A 19,502-nucleotide genomic window follows, 5' to 3' on the forward strand; every position below is an offset into this window, starting at 1 on the left:
CATTGATTGAAGTACTTAATGACACAATATTTCAAAACCATGTATTAATGTCAGCACATGTTTGTTTGTCATTAGCTTTCCATACGTAAAAGAACATTTAGACATGTAAAGGAACCTTTCCATGTGTAAAAGAAGACTGAAAGGAAAGGCATCGAATTTTAATAAAAATAAAAATTGATTAAAATGATGGATAATAATGAAAGATAGCATCATCATCATTATCCCAACTTTCTCACAAGCATATTTGCAAACTGTCTATTCATTCATTTGACATCTTGGAAGGAGATTTCTTCAAAGGTGGATCAATATCTCAGACACCTTTCTCTTGGTAATGATATGAGGCTTCATTAAATATCACTTTTTCTTTTCCCTTAAAAATAACAATAAAATCTATCATCATGATTACCATACTACAAGAAATCATTACATGCCATAATAATACAGTGCTGAAAAAAATCCCGTATTGAATATCAAAATGGTAGGCCTTTTAAATTTGTGCACATGTTTATTAGCATTAGTAGGCCTATAAAGAATAATGCATTGTTTTATTCAACACAAATAATATTGCTGAATAATGTGTCATTTATCTTTCATTTTCTAGGGTTCATACAGTGGCGGATCTAGGCTGAGGCCAGGGGAATCTAGACCTTCCCCCGGGTTTTTTGTGTGACAATTTTTTTAAGTTCATATTTTTGGAAGTTTATAGTAAGGTCATGATATACCTACCATAGTCTGGGGTCTGACTGGCCTCACAGTTTTTACCTTCTAGATCCGCTACTCGGTTCATGCTGCATTGAATGTGACAGTGAAAAATTGTTTCGTGCAGTCGTATGAGTTCAAATGATGTCAAGCTATCAAAGTGGACGAATGAACGTTCATTTTAAAATAGATCAAATACGTGGATCGTTCAATATATGTTTCCCTAAGCTGTAAAATATTTATTTTTTAAGATACGTTTGTAAACTATACATATATGTGTAGGTGGGTCCCTGCTCATCTCGCCACATAATCCCCATTGAGATTCAGGCATTTGTATCACCGTCCAAACCCTTTGCAGAAAATAAGGGCTTTGGTTGTTTAGCACTCTCCCACATTCCGCTTCACTTCATCTATTTCGAAACGTTCACCTTGCAATATTGACTTCAACACTGGTAAAAAAAATGGAAGTAACTCGGCGCTAAAAATTGCGACTGTATAGAGTGGGGTAGCCGATCCCACCCTAATTCTTCAATTTTATGTCTTGTTTGCGTGCTGAGTGGGGGTGGGTCAGGGCGCTTATGTCGAATTGCGTTTTCCTGAAGAAGAGTTCACGTTTGACATAAACGACATGGTCCCCTGTCAACTGGTGAAGCACAAGTGAAGCGGAATGTGAGGAGAATACTAAATAGCCAGAGCCCTGATTTTTTTTTTCAAAGGGCATGGATAAATTGATGCAACGGTGAGGCAAATGCCTGAATCACAATGGGAATTATGTAGAGAGGTGAGGAAGGACTCATCTATACAAGTATGTGTATATTACAAATGTATCTTAAAAAATAAATTGTTTACAGTTTAGAGAAACTTATATATTGAACGACCAACGTATTAATCCATTCTTCAAATCTGTGTATCGCAAAGCTGATTTGCTTAAGAAAAGAAAAGAAATAAAATAAAATCTTTCGTAATAAAATGTATTACCTAAAACTTACTCAATAAAAGAAAAAGAGAAACATTATTAACACTGTATTTTAGTATATTTCAAAGTGAAGATTACGTAAAACATTTGAATACAAATTCAGTTATTTCTAAGAATCCTCATTACTTTTTGCTTCTTAGTACAGACTGTGGTCGCCAAAGAGTAGCAGCTGATCTCCCTTCTGCAAAACCTGGTGGCGTTATCCTTTGCTTAGATTGTTCTTGCTTGGTTTTCGTATTCTCTGGTTCTGAAAATAATAATAATAGCACAATCTTACTTAGCTGACTTTAATAACTGGAAGTTTTCCTTGGTTTTCTCATTCACACCAGGCAAATGCTGGGGTGGTACCTAACTTGTAGGTCAAGGGTTGCTTAATTCCTTCCCTTTCCCCGGATAGTGTGCTCGCCGAGGGACGTCATCCGTCATACGTGACAGGCTAAATGGCCATAGATGCCGAAAGACCAGAAATTAAATCCTAAAATCCCTTTAAGAACTGGAAATTAGGTTACAATGGACGATTGAACCATTGTAGATTAAACGATAGATGTGCCAGATTGCACACATGGACAATATAACTTGTGGGTCTCTTCTCATATTAGTGCCAAGCATTTAGCACATTTATTTTTGTGATAATCATCTCTTTCTCTCAGTTAAGAATTCGCAAGCAACACAGCGTTTAGAGTTGTCATTAAGATCTTGAAAGGAAAGTAGAAAAAGAATAGCGAAAAGTGATGGATGCCAAGTAGCATTGCTTTGATCACTTTCGACAAGTGTCGAAATGAAGTGAGAATTTCGTGATGTATTTTTAGATATCGTGTATGTATTTTTAAACGGCATCATTATCATCTTGAAAGCGAGATTCAAAAGTATGTACTAACATCATTTAGAAAAATGAAATCTTTTGAGTTTTATCTCCGACGGTTATTCCGGTTAAGCTAAAGGAGACGGTGAATATGAGAAATGAATGAAATGGGAGGAAACGGGATAACCCCGAGAAATCCCACGAGCACGATGTTTGTCCACCACAAAGTCCACACGGCGCAAGCTGGGATCGAACCAGGGACCCCAAGCACCGGACGTGAACGCTCTACCACTGAGCCACCGCGTCCCCTACCGTTCTTTGACCTGCAAGTTTTACAGAAGCTTTTTTCGATGAAATTTGTCCTCCTTATGTCAGTTTCGTTTTAGGCTTAGTGTATTACAAAGAATTATCGATTTTTCACAACAACAATCTTTTTTGTTGTTGCAATTGTCATCTGACTGACTGCCTTCTTCTTGTTTGCCAATCTTCTCAGAATAACTGAGAACACGTGGATTTCAGGGCGAATGTGCTACTATCATCAACTTACAGACAGACAAGATCACAAAGAATATAACAAATTGTTTAATATTAAGGCAATTTTAAAAAAAACTGCATATTGCATACTATATTAAGTGCGATTATCTATGTGCACATGTAATAAGAATACATGGCCTACGAAGTAACTTCGAGAGTTGTTTGATAACTTCACATACCAACAGACATGTTTAGAAGTTGTATTCACTGTAGAATACCAGAACAATAAATAGTTTCAAAAGAACATAATGTAACCACACAACAGTAAAATTATTCCTTTGAAATAACTTCTCATATTATGAACCAACAAACCACAAAATCAATCTGGTTGACCAACAACTATTTTTTGATTCTAAGAACCCTAGGGATTATTTCTAATATAGTGGCAAAAGTTCCCTAAGGGGGGGGGAGTTATCACCCGCTTGGCCTTTGGTCTATAACAGTCGTAGTTCGGTGTGCAGTTCGGCGTGGTATAGAAGCTACTAGTGGTCATTTCGAACACATACTCTCAGTACCTAAATTTGGCATGTCAAGACGAAATTTTCATGAGATATGGACTAGCAAACAGTGAGTACATCTTTTTGAATCCCTTTGTATGTCTTATCTTTGGAGAATATGTAACAGAAATTAAAGTTTGAGAGTTGGCTATAATTTTAGATTATATCCTATTAACCATTAATGTATTGCTAATATCGTAATAAACAGATCAATGAGGTAGTTTAATTTCAATAAGTGGGCTGGTTCTAGTACAACATCAACTTTTAAGTTTGCAAAGAAATTCATTTTCTCGAGAACTATGTATGAGACTTTACACTCACGCTTATAATTTCGTTCAACTCAGTAAGATTTATCTATTGACATAAAAAAAGGACATTTTTCTTGTCAAACGCTAAAGGTATTATGAATTCGTAGTTTAGAATTAAATCTGTTGGTTTTAATATAATAATAATAATAATAATAATAATAATGTTATTTTAAGTTTCTTGTACCTTTTGTTAGTGTTTGATCCTTTTTCAATCCTGGGATCTGAAGGTATGCAGGAAATTCTGGAGAACAAACCGGTAGTTGCATATTCGATATCCATGATTCTACACGTCTTTCAACTGCAAATCCCTCGTTAACTCCTTTCTCTGTTCCGTTTCCTCTGGCGGTAAATTTTACCACAATACAATGCTTTGAAGTTTGGACATGTTTTTCCTTTCGCTTTAAAACAGGTGGTATATCATAGCCTGGAAACATAATGTGTTATTCGGATGAGGAAGACCAGTAGTAATGTTATAGAAAATATTGATAATGCTGTAAATAGTGCAAAATGACATGCCATTACAATAATGTAAATATTGCGAAAGATTAAATTCTTGTTTATTGGTTTAATTGCCCCATGTTTTGCATTTGATCGTTTACGTCAGGGGCGGATCCAGGACCGACTTCTGGGGTGGGGGGCAGTGGGTTGTCATACTGCTACTTTTAAGGACTCCAAACTTTGGGATGGGTTTTATTTATATAAATAAAATAAGAAAGTTTCCTCTTCTGGGGGGGCGATCGCCCCCGTGGATCCGCCCCTGGTTTACGTCATATGAATAAATATTGAAAAGTGAGAAATGCCGAATTATTTAGAAGTAGAGACAAAGTAAATGACCACTCTAGATACATCAACACATTAAGGAGGCAGACTACTAAATATTTTTTAAAAGCTAACAATTTTTCTTTTGCCAGTTTTTCGTAAATGAAAAGAGATAATGAAATGTAACTTACATCAATAATAAATAATGTTATTCTACATCCGAAAATTCGAATCGGAAGAATTTTCAGTGTTGCCATCCAGAATGACCAGAATTTGAATTACTCAAAAATATAGTAAGGCAAAGACTAGAAAAATGAACTCAACGGTAATTGATGAGTCATCATGCTATCTGTGTTCCTTGTTAACTACTTTTTAAATAATATTTGTATTTATTCTGTAATAACTTACATACATTATTATAAATTAAATAAGTTATTACAAAATAAATACAAATATTATTTAAAAAGCAGTTAACAAGGAACACAGACAGTATAATAAGTCATCAATTGCCGTTGACTTCATTTTTCTAGTCGTTGCCTTAACCTAGATCTTTGAGTAATTCAAATTCTGGTCACTCTGTAATTTCTATGGATGGCAACACTGAAAATTCTTCCAATTCATATTTTCGGATGTAGAGTAACATTATCTATTATTGAGGTAAATTACATTTCATTATCTCTTTTCATTTACGAAAAACTGGAAAAAGAAAAATTGTTAGGTTTTGAAAAATATTTAGTAGTCTGCCCCCTTAAGACAACCTAATGGAATATTCTGGCACTGAGACTTTTAATATTAAATTAATCTATGTACCCTAGAGAAGGTTGATCGATTTATATCTGATCGACTTGACAATGCTATTATCACCTGCGTAGTTAAACCAGAAGCATGTAATCTACGATGTTACCAATGTAATGTCTTAGCTTACAGATGCAGGAGTGTCGTGCAGGTGCTAGTGATATGCCACAGAACGTAAACCGTTATTAGGAAAGGTATATCATAACTCATTTCCACGCAATTTTTCGTACAACTGAATCGTGAAACAGGTCGGGAAAATATTTAACCATTGAAGTGACCACAACTATAGAGAAACTTGACATGGCTCAGAGATCAAATCTGGCGCAGTTCACTGTCAGTCACTTCATTTGTCGCCTTCTTGGCCTGCGGTACATATATAAGGGCCGGATTCACAACCTCCTCCCACGCTGAATGTAAGACAAACTACCTTGACTGTTCACTTGAATTGTTCGAGAGTCTCGAATTGTTTGAAAGCAGCAAATACAGAAATATATCAATATGATCGCATTTGTCGAGTCGCTTGAATATTTTGAAAAGTTCGGGATTATTGGAGTGTTCGGAAGAAACAATGCATTCGAGGTTATCATAGTTGTATATAATATGTATTACATATATGCAGGGTGTTCATATTAAGACTTCTCTCCTTAACAATGAAGTGAAGGAAAAGTTTTTCCCCCACAGATCTGTACAAGGTTTAAGCAGTGTGTCAGAAGAGAGAAAGGGGAAGAGAAAACATGCATCACCTAAATGGAATTGGAACCCAAGACACCATTAGTCTACTAATAGTCACTTTGTCGACTGCGCCAATAAGGGAGCAGGCAGAAAATAATTTTACATATGATTTCTACAAATACAACTTTGCAATAACTTACCAGATGAAAAAAGTTGTTTGACTAGTTTGGCTGCAAGAAGAAATCATTGGAGAGGTGAAGGAACCGAACTGTCCATCACTACTTTTGATAATACCCGAAACTTCGATAATACTCGAAATGTCGCTAATACCCGAAACTTCTTTAATACTCGAAATGTCGATAATACCCGAAATTTCGATAATATTCGAAATTTCGATAATACTCGAAATGTCGTTAATACCCGAAACTTCTTTAATACTCGAAATGTCGATAATACCCGAAACTTCGATAATATTCGAAATTTCGATAATACACGAAACTTCGATAATACTCGAAATGTCGATAATACCCGAAACTTCGACAATACTCGAAATTTCGATAATACCCGAAACTTCGATAATTTCAGATACTCGAACTGTTTCGAGTAACCGATGGCAACTCGATAAATTTTTACTCCCGAGGTTCGATAGGTCCTCAGCCTTATCGAACACCCTTACTTCCAGGTCTCGCCTGCCGGTAAGCCACAAGGATCAGTTCCGTCATTTCTATTATATATTCTAACATACAATAACCTCAGCTCTACTATTTGCACTACAATGTGCTGATGATACTGAATTTCCTAGCATTGGGATCTTCTGTTGAGTATTAATTTACTCCTACAACCAGCTTTGGACAAACTCATTACATGGTGTCTGAAATGGAAGCTCAAGCTAAATTCAAACAAGACTTAAATGAATCTCTTTGGGGTCAAGCGCCACAAATACTGTAACAGCTAAAATCCAGAATATTTAAATTTAATTCTCTTGGACTCTCTAATTCTACTTCGAAACAATTTTGAATACCTGAGTGTCACATTTGACAAACATCTTACATGGAAGCCTCATCTCACACAACTGGAAGCTAATATCTGCCACCGTTTGAACTTATTAGGAAGTCTCAAAGACACTATGTAGAGTCTCAATACAAAAATTCTCTTGCTTACCTATAAAGTTTTTGTACGCCCAGCAATCACATACGGTCATCTCGCCTGGCATTACTCCAGACATCACGTACTAAGGAAACACTTTTTCATCGTATTCAGCCGTAATCATCATATTGTTATCCAGTACTTCAGCCCTTATACGTTTTCCTACTTCAGCTCATAGTATGATACAGCCTGTAACCTCTTCACATTTAACGCTCAATAAATTGAAAATATCTCTGGCCACAACAGCCAGAGAAGGTATTGCTTTTTATAGCACCCCCCCCCCCATCACTTTTGTTTTTAAAAAGCAGAGGGAGGTCCACATCTTCAAACAGTCACTATCAAGGCCTACAATAGACTAAATCTCTTAAAGAGGTTAACCGGAACATTATGGGGCTTGAAACGGTTTTGATTTGATTTTATATTATTTTCAATCTAGTGTCCCTTTCAGCAGCGAGGCTATATGAAATGTGGACCTACAGTTTAACGGGGGATCCAAACCAAATCTTCCACTGGGAATCGAACCCGGGTCTACCACGGCAAAGGCACGTACGCTAACCGCTTAGCCACGAGAGAGCTCTAATACAGTTTTGAATACCTACAAAGCTTTCCTACGACCGACTCTAACATACGGTTTAACCCTTTCCGGATCCTGGCTTTTGGGGCTATTTTTTAGACTTTCAGTCAAGCAGCTATTGTATCGTCACTATTTATCCTAGGATCATGGTTCATACCTCATTCTCTTCAGAATAGAGCTGGCTTTCGAATGGTACCACTTGCATGCTCATACCATATACCAGAAGCAGGAAAAAATGTCAAAGTGAAAATTTCGGAGGGAAAAATTTTTTTCTCGAACTTTGGCCCTCCCTGGTCCCCTCCTGTGTGATCGTAGCCATAAAAAAAATCTGATAAATAGTACTTGGTATACTGAATGTGTGTGCCAAATTTCAAGTTTCTATCTTGAATAGTAAGGGCGGGATAATTTTTATCGAAAATTCCCACAATGCCCCAAAGTACCATAAAACACTATGATCTCAGGGAAAAAAATTCCTGAGACATCCCTAATTACCCTAGGACTATAGTCCGCCAATCATTCTCTTCAGAATAGAACTGTCTTTCAGGCGGTACCATTCACATGTCTCCATCATGTATCTAAGGCGGGAAATTCCTGAAAAAAGGGATTTTGGGGAGCAAATTTTCCCTTTTTTCAACTTTTGCCCCTCTGGACCCCCCTGTTTTTACGCAGAAATAGGAAAAAACTTCTGGTAAATACTACTCGGTGGACTGAATGTTTATGCAAAATTTCAATCTTCTACGTGAAAAAATAGGCCCGCCAGAAAAAATTTCCCTACCATGCCCCACTTTTGCCCTATACAGAAGTATATTTGAATAAAAATTCACTGAGACGGCCCTAATTACCCTAGAATAATAATTCGACCGTCGTTCTCTTCAGAATGGAACTGCCTTTCAGACGGTATGACTCACGTGGTCCTATCATGTATGTAAGGCGGGAAAATGACGAAAAACGGGATTTTTGGGGTAAAAAATCCCTATTTTTACCCCTTTGCCCCTCTGGTTCCCCCCTGTTTTAGCACTGACATCGGAACAAAAAATCTGGTAAATACTACTCGGTGGACTGAATGTTTGTGCAAAATTTCAATCTTCTACGTGAAAAAATAGGCCCGCCAGAAAAAAAATCCCTACCATGCCCCACTTTTACCCTATACAGAAGTATATTTGGATAAAAATTCCCTGAGACATCCCTAATTACCCTATGATAATAATTCGACCGTCGTTCTCTTCAGAATGGAACTGCCTTTCAGACGGTATGACTCACGTGGTCCTATCATGTATGTAAGGCGGGAAAATGACGAAAAACGGGATTTTGGGGTAAAAAATCCCTATTTTTACTCCTTTGCCCCTCTGGTTCCCTTCCCCCTGTTTTAGCACTGACATCGGAACAAAAAATCTGGTACATACTACTCCGTGGACTGAATGTTTTTTGCAAAATTTCAATCTTCTACGTAGAAAAATAAGCCCGCCAAAAAATATTGAACATACGCTTAGAAAATGAGAAAAGAATTTTTTGACTTATGACGTCATCACCTCCTATGTCTGGACGCAGGACGGTCTGAAACCATACGTAATGTCTTCTGCAAGGCCTCTGGACTTGGAAAACAAAACAAAACAAAAAAAAAAAAAAAAAACCGGACGAAAAAGCTCAAATAGAATAGAAATAACGCAATGTACCATGAAAAGTGCATATGGTACAAATTGTACCATAGGATCCCGAAGGGGTTAATGATGGGAAAAATGATTCATTTGAGTGAATCGATTGATTTACTGATTCACTAAAATGATTCGATCATTTAATTCACCCATATGAATTGTTTAGACATCAGCGCATTTCCTTCGCGTAGGTGAATTTGTTGAGAGTGATTCGCTCATTGAATCAATTAGGTTTCCGCGCATCTATTTTGCGTAAATGAGTTATTCGATCATATGAATTAAGTGGAAATTATTCGATCGTATGAATTGCTTGGGCTACAGTATTTCCTTTCTGCGCAAAGAATGAATCGTGACCAAATGCAATCTCGTGTGCTATCTTTGACATGTGATACGGGGAGCGTTGCATTGTAATGCATTGGGGCGACTGATTGGCTCGGTAGCTCGTTGTAAGCTTCACTGTAATAATGAAGTTTCAACATGTTGTTGCTCTATTCCCATCTTTGTTACTTCTGCATCCTGCTTTCATCCTAATGCTTTAGGAAGAAACTAAAACTGTTGCAATCCCCACAGTTTTGCCAATATCAGTTCTTGAGGAGAGTTATAACCACTGGCACAAATCCCGGGAGGATGAGGGGGATACGTCCCCCAAATCTTCGGACTGGAGGACTATTTCCAACAATAATTCGATTTGAAATGTGTTTTTTGGGGAGAAATGTGATGATTTGTGTCCGACTGCCACCGCCTGATATATAACAGGTTCACCTCAGAAATCAGATTCATCTACCGTAACATGAGTCTCATGTCCATCTTAACCCGGGAATAAACTTCAAATCTACCCGCATCCCAATGTTAAAGATAACTCTGCTCCCGTGATCCTCCGCAGCATTGTTTTGCAACTTCATAAATGTTTTGAAATTCGCTTTTAAAAAAAATCATTGGAACGGTCTTACCCGTCCCTCCAATATTGAAGACAGATTTGTGCCGCTGGTTATAACTATTTATTATTAACTTCTTAGGAACATATTAGAGAATTCTAAGCGCAATGTTGTATTTTATATTTTAAATACCTTTTCAAAAACTATTTTGTATTTTATATTTGAAATAGGTTTTGTAGTATATTTCGTTATTTTCCATAATATGCAAAAATACAAAATAGGTCTAATCTTCGCATTAAAATATTACGCAGTTTACGAACCTGCACACTGTATACTAGAAAAAAGAACAGTTATAAACATTACGTAGCGGCACCATTGTAGATTGCATGCTGTTGCGAAACTTGCAGTCGAAATCCCCGAAATCATGCGAAATTTTTAAAGACATTGTTGGTGTGTCTAACACAATTCCTTGTCGTAAAAGGTGGAATTCTTATTTTGATACTTTAATGAAGCTTCAAAACGTAAAAAGAAAGTTAAATGATGAATGCTTTGCACTGGGAATGCCCATATTTAAAAGATAACTAGTTTGAATTTCTCGATGAATACCAGACCCGTAGCTACGGGTTGGTGAGCGGGGCTGTTGCCCCGGGCGCTGATAGATAGAGGGCGCCGAGCGAGCAAAAAGAAAGGAAAGATATTGGAAGTGAGTAAACATGCGTCGCTCCGAAAAAGTATTGGCGCCCTATTAAATCAATATTGTTGCCTGTTTGCAAAGAAATAGATGTTAAAATTTTTCTTGCTGGCTCCGCTCGCAACCCAAACATTTCAAAAAAACTGATAACAAGTTTTTACTCTTACTTAAAGAAAATTATTATATATGATTTGTTAATGACCATGTGATATACATTATAAGGTGCCGAGAAACGGTCAAATTTGATGTCGTCTGCTACTCCGGGTAGTTATCTGTGTGCTATTCCGTGGTGTCATTTGAAACCTCCGTGCGAAAAGTGGGCGAGCCCATACCTACGTCACACTACTTCTGCTAGGGTTCTTCTCGTCATCTGTGAGCTGTACGTGTTCGGCATTTTAATGGCGATGAGTTTGCTCAGTTAATCACGTTTTTCTAGCCAATCGAATTAATCAAGGCGGTGACAATGAAGATATGGCAATGAGAAGAGTGAAGACACACACGAACGGGAACGTGAAAAATTAAGGTAAACAAGAGGAATAATAACTAGGGATGGGCACAAGTCGAGCTAAAACTCGACTCGACTCGAAGCGAATTCGAGTCGAGCCAAAGCTAATTTTCTCGAGTCGAGTTCTGAGCCGAGTCACTGTTTTGAGGTCGAGTTTCGAGTCGAGTCGAGTTTGAAAAATTGCTCGCTCGTTTAGCTCGTTTTAACTCGTTTTGAAATCATTGCCTGATTAGATTGGAAAGCGAAAGCGGAATATAAGCAGTAATGTGGAATATGTTTAGTGTTGTTCACGATGTGAGACACTGCTCGCATGTCGCCTCGTCTCGATTAACAAGACGACAATGGATTTTTATAACGAGACAGCCTGAAATGTCGTGAGCACTAGGTATATACTGTAGCTCTCACCACCAAGGCTGAGACCTGCACGGTGAAAGTTTTGAGCCGAAGCAGAAGCCCAACCCGTGTAGGGATGTTCATGTTACTTTCATACAATATATATTCTAAGCGAGGATAGAAGAGTTTCTAACGAATCTCTAATCATACGAAGATGAAACTCGGCATTTAAACTCCTCATTATAAATGTATGACTACATAGTCCATCGTTTTCGGAAGTTCCAACTCTAGCAAAGAAAGCGAGGCAACTGCTACACTATCTAAATTTCGCATTTTGTGTTCATAAACTGGTCAAAGCGAGTAAACGTTTTAGCTGTTTAAAATATATCTTGAAGATAGCAGTTTATTCACTTGGATCTTTATAATTTCACTCCGATTGAAATGCTATTCTTTTGGGGAAGAGGTTTACACATTTCGCAAATAATATTCCCATAAACTTATTCTTCTCGTTAAAGAATGAGAATTTCAACTAGTTCGTGTCTGACCTTTAAAGCTTGCTCCAGCCTACAGTATATTCTCAAACGAATTGTGTACTCTATTTTTTGATTTTTAGAATAATTTAAGGATCTTTTGAACCCATATTAGGAACCTAGAAGCAAATTTTAGGAAGCTAAAACTCAAGTTTAATTATGGGTCACAATTGTTCAGTAAGCGATGAACTTTTTGACTTTAATCTGTTTTGGGTTTAGGTGGAAATTGATCCATGTATGGCTTGTAGATTAATAGGGACATTTCACAGTTCACAAACCAATCATCTTTCCTGAAACTTGTGAGTTCTAAGACTGATTAGTTAGGTCATTGGGAGTTTAACATCCCTTTCAACATCGAGGCTATATGAGACATGGTTCTACAACTTAACTTGGGATTCTAAATTAAATGAGCTCCCATCAGAAAGCAAGCTCTTGATAGGATTGATTCCATAAATGTTACTTCTTTTCATTCTCACATGAGTATTCCCAAATAGAATATGACCTTCCAGAATACATACTGTCTTTCCACTCGGTAAGAACACAAGTTTATTAATCATATTCTCATTAAATAGTGAACATGATTTCATTTTTCAACATACTGAAACATCTAATAATGAAAACAAAATATAGACCTACTAATATTGGTTCTTTTCCTGTTATGTTTTCATACAGACCAGTATTTCAGTGATAGCATTACGTTAGAAAGAAAGTGTGTTCAGTTCACAGTTAAGACAGGCATTTAAAGAACGCCTGAGGTAATATTGCTTTGCTCTTCTGCACAGTGGTGACTCAGCAAACGAGTTATTATTGCGTTGTTCTCTACTACACCTAAAAAATCGACACTTGTCATTTTAAAAAAAAATAAGGAAAACACAATTATATTTGTATATATAAAGAGTAACTTATTATTTTAGGAAAATAAAACTAAAAGTATCGACAATAATAAAACATGATTCAATAAATAAATCGACATAAAATTGTATTCTGACAATTAATACGCGCTCTTACATTCATTCATTCAGTAGGATAATTCATCTGTGGTTTAATTAGTGTCAGCAAAGATGCCTAAGAGGCTCTTTTAAAGTCAACAAAATTTTAACTTGCGCAAATGGAACGCCTGTAAATCGGAGAGGGGGAGGAGTCAGTCAACCTCTGAATTTCAGATTCCATTGGGCGCCAACAATGTTTTTAAGTTACAAGATACACAAGTATCGTATTAAAACGTTTCAAGCATTCAAGAGCATTGAAAAGTTCCAGGCATAGCCTAATATGAAATAAAAGGAAACTTTTTTAGTTTAATATTCCATGCATGCGCCCGACTACGTGGGTGCTCCGGGGTTCCAGTATCCACACAAATAATCTTGTGGGCGCGCCGCACCCACAATATTTTTAGTTTGGACCCGGGTTTGAACCCGTTTCTTTTGCGTTTAAGTCAGCTGTGTTACCGACTGAGTTAGGGTAGCCCCAATTTATCCCTATAGCATCGGCATATTTTATCATAGCACAGCCCTCTATGATAATGTTCATAAAAGATTTTAACTAAAAATAAATCAATCGAATATCGAGACTTCCCTGAAAACATATGGGCTAACACGTCCCGCCATTGATATGCACCCACATAAATTTTGGAAAGTCGGGACAGTTGGTCCCATGGTTATGCCTTTTAGGCTAGATGAGATGATTATTGAAAGTAACTGATTGTAAAATAAACTTTTTGTATTGTTCTCCGGAGACTGAACCCGACACTGCGTGCACCGAACTCTAATGCGTTAGTCACGGGACCTGACCTCAAACTGTATTGACGAGTTGGTGCAGTGCAATAGAATATTTTATCCTAATGTATGGAAATATTGATGATGCTGGTTAATTTACCTGTGTCGAGTGCTTCAGCTCAGAGAGAATTCATTACTGAAGAGGCTGGAAAGGTACCCGCAAAACATAATGAGAATGAGCCAACACCTGGAAATCTTGAAGAAGTAGTTGCATAGTTTGAAAAATGTACAGAAAAAAAATTAGTGAAGTTTAATTAAAAGTTAGGCCTATATTTAAGTAAGGTATACGATAAAAGTTTGGAGTATTTTAAGTATCTGGAAAATCTGCAAATTTAATTTTGTCACTAGCTGTACATATCAGGAAATATATACATTGCTTATTAAGGGATGATAGAAGTAGGAGTGTATATTTATTGAAAATTTAGTCATATGAGTACCTAACCTAAATTAAATAATATTAAATCACTCTGCCTAACTAGTATATAACTTTTTCTCAAATTCCTCCCGAATAAAATTTCATAGTAAGCCACTGGGTCAAGTAATAGATTTCGTTGCACGGTTCCACGGTTATGCATGCAATACCAAATAATTTGGTAGCAAGCAAAAGAAAGTATGTAGCAGCACGTTTCATATTTATTTTTAAGCTTAGTAGCTAAAATGCCCATATTTTGCATGGGAAGAACAGATTTATAGAAAGCATTAGAATGATATATTGAAGCCCGTTTCTCTTTAGAGTACGCTGTTGAGTGTAACGAGCGATTTCCTAAAACGAATACTAAAAAGAGCTTATTTTCGTTTCCAATTTAGCGGAACGTTTTGATATTGTGTTGGTAACTCTGTGATTGTCCAGACATTGATTTTATTAGTATTTACAACAACAACAACAACAAGTGTAGCCACAATTTGCACTTTTTGATTGTTAATCTAAGGACATCAATAAATTCACTGATATATTACTTAGTTTCGACGACAGAAACACGTGAGCAAAATAGCTTTAAAATCACATATGGATGAAATACCTGATATACACTGCTCCACAAAACTTAAGCAACCCGAGAGAACGTGGTATAAGCGACGTGTGGGGCCCATTCAACACTGGTTAGTGGCATGCACATACACAGAGACACACAGGCAAGTCGAGCACCCACTCTATCGCATAAGCAGCACTGTTGCAAGCGCGGTGAACAAATTATGTCATGAGGCGTACACCACAGTCCAGTAGTGTCCGAGGCTTCAAGCATTGAGTTAGTGGTTCTTGTGTGAGGTACCCACCTTGCAATGGCTGGTAGACGACATTTGAGTGACTTTGACCGCGGGCGAATGATTGGACGTTTGGAATTGGGCCGATCGCAAGTGGAAATGGCGCAGGAATTCAACGTATACAAAAATGTTGTGTCGAGGCTGTGGAGTCGCTTCCAAAATGGAGGTAAAGTCAGTAGACGTCATGGAGGAGGCCGTCCGAAGTAGACGTCGGCCGTCGATGACCGATTTCTCACAATTTCTGCCAAACGTAACCGTCAAGCTTCATGCTCTCAACTGGCCAATGAGTTGTTTCAGGCTACAGGACAATGCGTGAGACGTGAAACTGTTCGTCGGCGGCTCAATACAGCAGGGCTGTATGCAAGAAGGCCTTGCTGTGTGTGACATTGAAACTGGAGCACAAACGTGCGCGTTACACATGGTGTCAGGAACATGTTGCATGGGGGAACACCAGTGGGTGCGTGTCATGTTCTCCGGTGAGTCGAGATTCAGCCTGTCGTCTGATTCTGGTCGAACTTTAGTGTGGAGAGAGCCAGGAACATGCTATCATCCAAACTTCATTGCTGAACGGCCGCCCTATGGCGGTGGTTCCATTATGGTGTGGGGTGGAATTATGTTGGATGGGAAAACGGACCTCCATATTGTGCAACATGGCACTTTGACAGCACAACGGTACCGGGATGAAATTCTGAATACACATGTGCGCAATTTCCGCGGACCATTTGGCCCAGACTTCCTGTTCATGGATGACAATGCCCGCCCACACCGTGCACATCTTGTATCCGAGTATCTGGAGAGCGAAGACATTACGCGTATTGCATGGCCTGCATATTCGCAAGACTTGAATCCCATCGAGCATGTGTGGGATGCTCTTGGGCAGCGGATAGTGCAGGTCAGTCCACCAGCACGCACTCTCCCTGACCTGCAAACAGCTCTCCTCAAGGAGAGGCGCCATCTGCCGCAAGACTTGTTCAACACTCTGATTTGCAGCATGGAGGCCAGATGTCGTGCCTGTATAGCTGTTCGTGGTGGTCACACGCCATATTGACTGCCTATGCCCTCGAACAATCCAGCTTCATCGATCTGTTGAGGTATCGTTGTGCTAAACTTTTTGGTCACTCTGTACAATCTTATTCGGCCTAGTTGCTTCGATTTAGTGGCAAATGCAGCGAGTCGATTTAGTCGTGCGACTAAATCGACTAAGTGTAAACGCCCCATTAAGCAGTAGATTCGTGCTCGCATAGCATCAACAGTAAACACTAATCGGTATAGCACAATACTCTATATCAGTAACTTTAAAACAAACATTATAAAGAAAATAGCATCGGCAAGATTTATCACTGCTTTTCTTCTGGTCAGATGTGCGCGCTTTGGATAGTTGATGCTTAACACTAAAAGTCATAAAATCTAAATGAAGAAAGATATTGACCTGCGAATTGTTTTAAAAATAATTTCAATCTTTTCTCAATATTTTTCTCGCTTTGCACCCCATCTAACCTGAAAAATAAAAAAAAGTTTCTCACTAGTCAACTTTTTAGATATTGCATTGCAATAGCATATGCACTTTCTCTTACATTTTATTTTTTATTTTAAAATTCAAAAAGTTTTTTTGAATGCAAACTTTTCCAACATTGGCACCAAATATGGTGTTAATAGCTGTATAAGTTTCAACGTTTTATCTCTTCGAGTTCCGAACTTATGACGTGATATATTTAACGCGACGTTAGAATTTGCCATCACCAAGATTTCACTCTTTCAATTTATTTCAATATTTGAAAATTCTTCTCGATGTGAGAAAAACAGATTATTTGATAAAGAATACAATGTTCTACAATAATTTATTCATACCTAGTAAAATAAACTATTTCTAAAATTCAGGCTAAGTTTGGCAACAATGGGCATAAGGAAAAGCATTGCCATTTACTCCTGTACCGCAATCTAAGGGTGGGACGCTCTATAGAGTTGTCACTCTTTGCGCTTGTCAAAATTTACTAAAAATACAAAAAACAAGAAGAAAAGTGAATCAACCAAAATATCACACAAGTATAACGCTCTTACCTTTCGAATGCAATGGAATATGATCAGTATCTAAGTTTATCATATTCCTAAATGATGGAGTTCCAGGCATCAATGAAACTTTGTTTTGGAGCCATTTCTTTCTTGCTTCCCAACATTTAGGATGTTGACACTGGATTCCACAACACGTAGTAACATTGATGTACTGTACATTTTTGTCAAATGATCTACGTATCATCCTGGGTCAAGAAGACTTTTTAAAATTCATATCCAAATATACTTTTTTTTACTTTTTTTTAAAAAAAAGAAAAAAACTGTGTCTTACATTTTAGAATTCAAATTAACCATAAAATATTGCCCATTTAACGGGGTTTGGGCATGAAATTACCGTTCTTTACACAATAATTTAGGATTAGGATTTTTTGTTGTTGTGGATAATTATTATATTAAGACGACTTATACATTGTTAGATCACTACGGTTATACAAAGCACTGTTAGTCCAAAATTATTTTGTTAGATTTCGGAAGCTCTGAAATTTCGTACGATGCAAATATCGACAGAACTTGGACATGTTAACAGTGTTTTCAACCCAGTATAAAAGTGTATTTTCAAACGGCACCACGTCAGATGATTTTATATTTCAAATCTACAAGTTAAACGAAAACTAACAATATTGTGGTTATTTATTATTCAGTGTTACAAACTAATGACATTGCAGTATCATAAATATCCAAAATGGGGAGGGTTCTACAACAGTAATAACGTGATACAGATGATGCAAACAGAGCCGTAGCTAACGTCTTCAGCGCCCGGGACGATGTAGAATTCGGCGCCCCTACACTCATCACACTAAGCTTTTCCTTATCAAATAGCATTTTCCATTTCTTTAATGATAGACTTTCTTTTGTTACTCTTAAGGGTCGGTGCTGTGATATTGTTTTAAATGTATCCTCGTCGCCAAAAGTGCCTTTACATCGCCGTGACGGGTATGTTACAGCGCAGTACTCCAAGGAAGGGATGGTTGCATAAGAAATTGTGATTAATTTTGAAGAGTTTTTATTTTGACTAGGGAAATAACGTAGTATAGGGAATAAAGGCATAGATTTGAAGCATCAGCGAACTGTCATCTCTGAAAAGATTCGTATTTTCAGTTTTTCAATTTATGGTCCTATATGTGAAGTTAATAACTGCTAACAACTGCTACTAGCGCTTTTCACTCTTCAGGAATTTACTGTGACATTTTCCCAGGACACTTTTCTAAGTCCTAAATGAGTTAGTGAATTACTTGATTCGCCTCACTGTTCTCATTTGAGAATGGAAACTGATTAAGTTGAACGTGAATATGTTTCGCTGTCGTCAAGCAAGGGCCGCAATAAATGTAAATAAGATTCTTATTATTAAATAAAACACAACAGTATTTATTCTATGTATAGCACAATATAATAAAGTAATTAAGCAACATGATAATCACTAACGCCTGCAGGATTTTTTCCAACGGGAAGGGGGGAGGTAAAAGGCCGATATAGAGTTTTTCGATTTATTGCCCTATATATATTAAAAGTCATAAGATTTATCATTGATAGCGTATATCCTCTTACTTTTTAAAATCGCCACTGTAGCCTATTAGTCAGAACATTCATCTCCAGATATAATGTAGAGAGAAGGAAGGAGATATGAAAAGTGGCGTAAGTAATTTTACTGCGCCCTGGATCATCGATTTACTCATACCCGCCCCTGTCCCACGCATTTCAGCTGCTGCGTTATATATATATATATATATATATATATATATATATATATATATATATATATATATATATATATATATATATATATATATGATTCCATGTCAAAAAGGCCCGGTAAACACAATTCCACGGCTAAAAATCCTGAAATCAAGAGTGGAAATCAGGAGAAAGAAAGAGATATGACCAGTGGCGTAACTAATTTTGCTGCGCCCTGAATAATCGATTTACTCATACCCGCCACCTGTCCCACACATTTCAGCTTCTGTGTTATGTGGTTCCATATCAGAATGGCCCGACAAAAGGGCGAGAATGGAAAGGCCCGAGTCAAGACGGACCCGGTCAAAAAGGCCCCACGAC

General features: G+C 37.4%; 1 protein-coding gene across 1 annotated transcript; it reads right to left on the reverse strand.

Annotated features, from left to right (window-relative positions):
• Positions 1–1,711: 1,711 nt before the first annotated feature.
• On the reverse strand, positions 1,712–17,826 carry LOC145679702 (uncharacterized). Its single transcript, XM_081750272.1, has 3 exons — positions 17,439–17,826; positions 4,001–4,240; positions 1,712–1,922 (listed from the first exon to the last, which is right to left on the reverse strand). The coding sequence occupies exons 1-3, from the start codon at positions 17,632–17,634 to the stop codon at positions 1,798–1,800; spliced, it is 561 nt and encodes a 186-aa protein (XP_081606398.1). The 5' UTR covers positions 17,635–17,826; the 3' UTR covers positions 1,712–1,797.
• Between the last annotated feature and the right edge of the window lie 1,676 nt (positions 17,827–19,502).

Source organism: Thermobia domestica, chromosome 2 (assembly GCF_964235325.1).
Source record: "Thermobia domestica chromosome 2, izTheDome1.hap1.1, whole genome shotgun sequence".
Taxonomy (NCBI): Eukaryota; Metazoa; Arthropoda; class Insecta; order Zygentoma; family Lepismatidae; genus Thermobia; species Thermobia domestica.